Source organism: Tamandua tetradactyla, chromosome X, assembly GCF_023851605.1.
Source record: "Tamandua tetradactyla isolate mTamTet1 chromosome X, mTamTet1.pri, whole genome shotgun sequence".
NCBI classification, from domain to species: domain Eukaryota; kingdom Metazoa; phylum Chordata; class Mammalia; order Pilosa; family Myrmecophagidae; genus Tamandua; species Tamandua tetradactyla.
Genome location: NC_135353.1, coordinates 52,356,736 through 52,364,626, shown reverse-complemented (window position 1 = coordinate 52,364,626; position 7,891 = coordinate 52,356,736). Strand labels below are relative to the sequence as shown.

Below are 7,891 nucleotides of genomic sequence, written 5' to 3'. Positions count from 1 at the left end.
TTTTCTTGCTACTGCTAATAAAATTGTCTTTTCTTCTTTAAGAGGTAAAATTCATTCTCCTTTCACAAGGCACGGATCTGTTTCATAACGTTTTCTTTAATCACCTGTGCTTTTTGCTTTTAACAAACTCTCAAAAGGGTAAGGACTCATTGATGCTCTAAGCTCTGCATATGTTCTGAGAGTTCCATTTTTTTTTCACAGAAGTCATAAGGATTAGGGGCTGCTAACATTTCAATATGAAGGGCAACCAAAAGCTCGCCAGTATCAGTGAAAACATGATCAGCAATCCTCACTTCGGATTTATGAACATCTCGGCAACAATGAATCTACTTTTAACTGCTCACGTAAATCATCAGGTAAGCATTTAGATGCAGTTCCTATACTCTACTACATTATTTTTGTTATTGGATTTCTTGTCAATATTGTTGTGGTTACACTCTTTTGTTGCCAAAAGGGACCTAAAAAGATTTCCAGCATTTACATTTTCAACCTGGCTGTGGCTGACTTACTCCTTTTGGCTACTCTTCCTCTCTGGGCAGCCTTTTATTCTTACAGATTTGACTGGCTCTTTGGACCCGTGATTGCAAAGTTATTGGTTCTTTTCTGATCCTCAACATGTTTGCAAGCATTTTTTTTTATCACCTGCATGAGTGTTGATAGGTACCAATCAGTTATCTACCCCTTTCTGTCTCAAAGAAGAAATCCTTGGCAAGCATCTTGTATCGTTCCCCTTGTTTGGTATATGGCCTGTCTGTCTTCATTGCCAACATTTTATTTCCGAGATGTCAGAACCATTGAATATTTAGGAGTGAATGCTTGCATTATGTCTTTCCCACCTGAGAAATATGTCCAGTGGTCAGCTGGTATTGCCTTAATGAAAAATATCCTTGGTTTTATTTTCCCTTTAATTTTCATGGCAACATGTCATTTCGGAATCAGAAAACACTTACTGCAGACCAATAGCTATGGGAAGGACAGAATAACCCGTGACCAAGTCCTGAAGATGGCAGCTGATGTTGTTGTGGCATTCATAATTTGTTGGCTTCCCTTTCATGTTCTGACCTTCCTGGATGCTCTAGCCTGGATGGGTGTCATTAATAGCAGTGACGTTATGGCAGTCGTTGATCTGGCACTTCCTTTTGCCATCCTCCTGGGATTCACCAACAGCTGCATTAATCCCTTTCTGTATTGTTTTGTTGGAAAACGGTCCCAACAGAAGCTTTGCCATGTGTTTAGAGTTCCAATTACTTGGCTTCAAGGCAAGAGAGAGAGCATGTCTTGCTGCAAAAGCAGTTGCCTTAGAGAAATGGAAACCATTGTGTCTTAAATGTGAGAGCAGAATGCATGTTATTGACATGGTTACTTGGCTTGAAGCCCACCTGAATTATCATTTGATGGTTTAGTAAAATAATAAGTTTTTCCATTCTTCTAGAACTTAAAACCAAATGTAACTATAATGCTTCTTCCTTCAGCGACTTTCAAGAATTGCCCACTGTTTATCTGGTATATCAGTTCAAGACTGTCATTGCTGAGTCATATATATTATGTAAAAGTAATTGGGGACTTATCTCAACTTTTAATAATAAATAAGGAGTGATAACTTAGGGTTTCAGACTGCTCCTTGACACATGTTGGCATTCTTTTAGTGGGTTTTTATATCCATTTACATCAAGCTTTCCTCTTGACCTAGAGCCAGTCTTTTAACTCATTGCATTATTTACAAGACTTAAGAGAAATGAAGACTTCTAAAGTAGGCATATTATGATATATTGATACTAGATTACTCAGGCTCTATGCATAAGTCTACATTTTAAAAACATTATCAATTATGTTTCTCTTACATTTCACTTAAGCATGGGTTTATATTTAAAACAGATACATATCGAGTAACATTAGAAATATAGATAAAATGACACTCTTACATTTTAGTTTTTTTGTGGTTATAGAAAGTAAAATGTATAGTAACAATAAAATTCCATTTAATTATTTGGACTTTCACTAAACACTTCCATTTTAACTATTGTTTGAAGGTCTCTTCTCTCATAATTATTTGAAAGCAATAATAAAGTCTTCATATTGTTATAAAATGTAATGGTCCCTTTTAAATCCTTGACTTTTTGAAAGTGATGTTTTTGTATACAGGAAGTTGACTTGATTTTTTATTATTTATGCTTTGGTTCTGGGCTGATTCCTAGAATATCTGGGTGGCTTCTTTAATTCCTGAACTTGTAATAAATTCTGAACTTGTGTGGAAAAATGTATGTTAGAATGGAATTTTGATACCTTAAGGGGGCCACAGAGACTCAGCACATGGCAAGTTTGTGTCAAGCTCTTTCTGGGCAATGAAGAGTGGCTTTGAAAATACAGACTATGGAGTTGCCTTAATTTATAACTACAGATACTGTTTGTGTCAGAATCTATAGGATACCATGAAGCTGTTTTGAACCAGCTGCTGGTGCACAGATCTCCTTTTCAACACTAACAGCATTCCTAAGTTAAAGTAGTACCTGAAACTGACTGAGTTGCCTAAAGTTTACTTAGAGTATGAAACCTAATTATAAAATTGAGAGATTTCATTTTGCCCCAGCCTCATATTAGATCAGGTTTCCTATGATCTCCCTGGAGTAGAATGCTGACCCCCAAGGTAGAATTCAAGTTTCAGGGGATCAGCAACTCTGCCACGTTCCAGGGCTGTAACTTGAAGAATCCCCTTACAACACTTTCTGGGAAAGTCCTATTTTCATGTAATCATATGATTTTCAATAAAAACAAGTAACTAAATATATAACCAATTATTATTTCATGTTTTAAATCATTTCGTAAAATGTTTAAAATAAATAAAGTCTTTAACTGGAACATTGTGTGTGCTTATTTCTTATTTTAATCGTTTCCAAGCATAGATGATTATCTTCTCTTTTATGTGCATCCTCCTTACAATCCTCATTGATACTCCTTAGTTTCAGTCTCCTTCATTCTTACTTGATCTCTTGCCATATTTTTCTAATTAGCCTCCCTTCCTTGAGCCTTCAGCCATAACTTCCCATTACCTACAAAGAGGAAGTCCACATTTCTTATCATGGTACACAAAACCTTATGAGATCTTACTCTTTGCAGACTCTCTGGCTTTTTTCTCTCTTCCATCTCTCCCTGTGCTCTTTGCTCCATCACCGTTAAACTACTATTGCTTTCTTAAGATCAAATGATCATTGTTTCACACAACTCTCTCCCTGAGTATGCCTCCAATCATCTTCAGCCACTGGACCTTTCATCCAAATGAGGAATACCTACTCAGCTTTCAACATTAAGCACCCACCAGTTCTTCAACCATGATAATTATTATTACACGAATTATAATACTATCTCTCTGGGTGTTCATTTAATGAAGAGAATTATGTTTTTAAGTTCTTGTGATTTTAAGTCCAGCTTCCCCTTCCATAGAATCCCAGTATTGAGTACTGAGTAGTACTCCTAGGCCTGGACTTAAATGGTCTTTCCTAGAAGTAAGAAGAAATGTCTCTTAAAAGGATGGTGCATGAGCATGTAAACCCTGACTGCAGAATGTACACAGATATAAATACCCTCTTATTTTTTAATACATATTTAAGTAAACTTCTCATATAGAAAATGAAATCTTATCCTTTCTATTTGGCCACTTTTCCAGGTATTACCTAATCTCCATCCATTTGCATGACCATGCTGTTTTTCATCTCACCTTTACAATATTCAGGAACTACTTAATAATAACCGGAGTAACTATCATCACGTGTGCATTACGTGCTAGGCACTATTCTAAGTATTTTATATGCATTATTTCATTTTAGTCTCACAATGACTCTATTGTTCTCATTTTACCGATAATGAAAATGAGGCACAAAAAAAGCCCTGCTGATCTTTAAATTTGGTTCTGATGACTTGGATTGTACCAATAGCTGCATCTGTGTAGCTTAAATATGGATTGTAGGCTATGAAGCAGATATTTCAGAGACAGGTGAACACAGTCCTTCAATCTTCCTCCCAACTTCGATCATTTACTCATCCCTAATCGCAGCAATGCAAGAGCTTCTGGGAAGGTGGTATATTTACACCCACGAAGAAAAAGAGAAGTGGCAGATGGATGAGGCTTTCTCCTTCTTCTCTGATCTTGATTTAGATCTGTGAAATTAACTTATAATAGGGTTAGCAGAGAAATTTGTCTCTTACAACTTGCAGAGGGAATGTGTGTTCTTATACTGGAAAGGCATTGTAAATCTTGACCAACAAACATACAAATACACTGGAAAGGCAAGAGTTAATTATTTCCACATTTTATAACCCTAAATTAGATTCACTAAATAGAATGTTCTGAAAATATTTCTTTTATCCTGATCTTTCAGAGTTCTGCATCAAAATGAAAGGACAATCTGAAGGTAAACACATTCTATTTTAACTTTCCTTCTTTTATGCATAGAGATTTGTGGGTAGGGAATTGTCTGGTGGCCTCATATATTAACAAAAGAAAGCTCTAACTTTGACAAACTGAATTAACACATGAGGTGACTGAAGCAAGAAAGGGATGTGGTAAAAAGAAAAATGTACCTTTGATTAATTCTTATATAAATCATATCAGTATTGTTAGTTAACTCACACAAAATAACAGAGATTTATATTATATCACTAAAAATAACCAGTTCCCCTGCAAAAGATCAGTGTTCCAGAGCTGAGGTAGCTGGCCTTCTAGGCATTCATGCTCACTTGAATGAATATCTTGAAAACATATCTACAAAGAGGTTAGTATCCTCAGAAAGAGAATACCAAAAATTCCTTTTAAAAATGAAAATAATTGATAATTTATATGTTTATTACAGAATCAATACTTACTCATTGTTGGAAAATATAAATATATGTTAGCCATAGAGGAAATTACTAATAACACTATGGGGTAAGATTATTATATAGATATAGACATAGGCACAGATTGTATATATTTTTTGGCCTTCATCATGATCCAATATTGTAATTGCTTTAATTAAGCCTCTTTTGGTTTAAAATAAGGTGAACAACTTAAAGGCAAAAAAAGAGTGGAAGGGCGTTGGAGGAGTGATATATTATAAGAATGCAAGAGTAGCTCAGGGATTCCCTGAGCCCAATAACAGGAACTAGAAAGCTGCTCTGGGTCCCTGTTTGGTTCTTCCTTTTTTCTCCAGCTGGCTTTTCTCTATATTGCCATAGATACAATGTCAGAAATGTCTAAGCCAGTGCTAGTTATTCCTTTGAATTCTAATTCTATTTTTTATTACATTTAACAAAAATACTCCCTTTTACTACCACCCCCCTTCTCCCATCCCCTGTCCCACAATAAACTTCTATCTCAGTAATTTTGATTAATTTTTATGATAGATTCCTAAAAATGGAATCGCTGGGCCAAAGGATTTTAAATATTTTTCATGGATTTTTTTTTTTTTTTGGTATAAACTACAGCATTGCCACATATACCCACAAAGAGCATATGAATTTACATTTGGACCAGGTATTCAGGAAAGTGCATGATATGCAAAACCCAGAGAATTGAACTTTTCTCAAGCCTATACCATCCAAGCTATGGCTCACTAAATCACTTAAATTTTTGTGCTTTGCCAGACAGCAAGTGGCCACTACTTTTAATAAATTGTCTTTAATCAATTGTTGATCATACCAACCATGTAAATGAAAATTTATTTTCACATCATTCTTGGTTACAATAATACACTTTATTTAGAGAATGCCAAAATCTTATTCTGTTGAGACAAAAGATGATCATAAGCCTGCTTTTTTCAAGCTATTTGACTGTGACCCAAGTTTGGAATACCTTTCATATGACCAGGTCCACAGACACACAATCATATATACTTATGTTAAACAGAAGTCTCAAGAAAAAGTACCTTAACTGCATGGGATGTTCTATGATCTTTTCTATTACAGTCTATTTCATTTTTAAAAATAATGTTCATGAGTGATGTAATCGCCATAATGACATAAGCTATTCCCTGGAAAAGTCTCCCTTGAAACAAGTCTCACCTTTTAAAAATAAGAGAACAAATCTTACTTGTTTTGAGCTCTTGAAGATGATAAAAACTGAGGAAAGACTCCACAAATGCTGAATTGAAGAAAAAGAAAAAAAACTCAAAAAAAAAAAAAAAAGGAGATACACAATCCACACCCACCAGTCTGGAACACTCACCCTCACTCAGTCCCACACAATTTAAAAGCCACGCAGATGAAGCACAGTCTGGAGTCCTGCTGCCATGAATTTAGACCATAAAGCATGTGCAGCAGCAAGTTAGAACCCCACACAGGGAACCAAGTCTGCAGAGAACCAGGGTAAAACACAAGTGACTGAGGAGTGCTGCATACAAAAATACCCCAAGAAAAAGAGAAACCATGGCAGAACTGCTGGCAAAAAGGACATATACTCAGCCCATTCTATGATTTCTGGATTAACTAAACAAAAAAAAAATGGACTTTTTGGATTGGTCTAATCTGGCTCTCCATGGCAGCATACTCTAAAGGGAAAGTAACAGGAAGCAGAAAAGCCTAATGGATAAAAAAGTTGGGGAAACTGACCTACTATAAGCCAGGACTGGTAACATAACAGGAAACTGTAAGGAAAAAAGGGCACTGAGTGAAGGAGTAAGTTAAACAAAACCATAGGAGTTGGGAAAAAAATCTGCACAAAATGAAACAACTTCAGCAGTCATGTAGAAAGAACAGAAGAAAAGAAGCTTTCTCCAAGAGGGGCAACAATTGCACATAAAAGAGCAAACTTAATAGTTGTGTTACCTATCCAGGGCAAGAACCGAATGTTAAGACCTGAGAAACTCTTAACAGTTAAATGCAGGCTAAGCTAAATGTTCAGTATTTGTTGGGCCAAGTGTCAAAGAGGAGCCATAACACAGCCACAATAAACACTAGGCAAAGGGGAGACCTCCAGGGTTTACAAATCAAAACAGTGAGGTACACAGATATCAGCCCAAAATTACAGATGATACTAATAAACAGTCAAAGAAAGGCTCAGGTAAGGGAACAAACAAAAACTTCAGGGGAGACACAGAATTTGAAACAACTAATCAAAAGATATAATCTCCTAAATCAATTCAAGAAGCTACAGGAAAATATGGAAATAAATAAACTAATGGTGGATATAGAGCTGAACAATATTAAGACAATGTGTGAGCAAATGAAAATTAGAAAGTTTAAAAAGAGATGTAACAGAAATTATGGGGATGAAAAGCACAATTTGGGAGATTAAAAATATACTTAGAGGCATAAAATAGGTGATTTCAGCTGGCAGAAGATAGAATCAGTGAAGTAGAAGCCAAGTTAATTGAAATCATAGTCAGAAGAACAGTTAGAGAAAAGAATAGGAAATATTGAGCAGTATTTACAGGACTTTACTGACAGTCTGAAATGTACCAACATATGCATCACAGGTATCCAAGAAGAGGAAGAGAAGGGAAAAGAGCAGAAAAAATATTTAAGGAAATAATGACCAAATATTTCCCAATTCTTATGAAAGAATTAATATAAATGTCCAGGAAGCACAATGTACTCCAAACAGAATAAACCCTAATAGACCTACTCAGGGACACATTCTAATCAGATTGTCAAATGTCAAAGATAAAGAAGAGAATTCTGAAAATAGCAAGGGAAAGTGATTCATTACATACAGGGGATCCTCAATAAGACTGTGTTTTGATCTTTCATCAGAAAGCATGGAAGTGAGAAGGGAATGCTATGATATATTTTAGTTAATGGAAGAGGCAAGCTGCCAGCCAAAAATGCTTTATCTGGAAAAATTAATTTTCAAAAGTGAGAGTTTAAAACATTCACAGATAAATGGCGATGGACCTGCCCTACAAGAATTGTTAAAGGGAGC

General features: G+C 35.6%; 1 protein-coding gene across 1 annotated transcript; it reads left to right on the top strand.

Moving 5' to 3' along the window:
• The first annotated feature begins 236 nt into the window (after positions 1 to 236).
• AGTR2 (angiotensin II receptor type 2) lies at positions 237 to 1,327 on the top strand. The gene is given in 4 exon segments (XM_077146517.1): positions 237 to 309; positions 312 to 578; positions 581 to 630; positions 632 to 1,327. Coding segments are annotated over 4 exon segments (1,086 nt in total).
• The last annotated feature ends 6,564 nt before the right edge of the window (positions 1,328 to 7,891 follow it).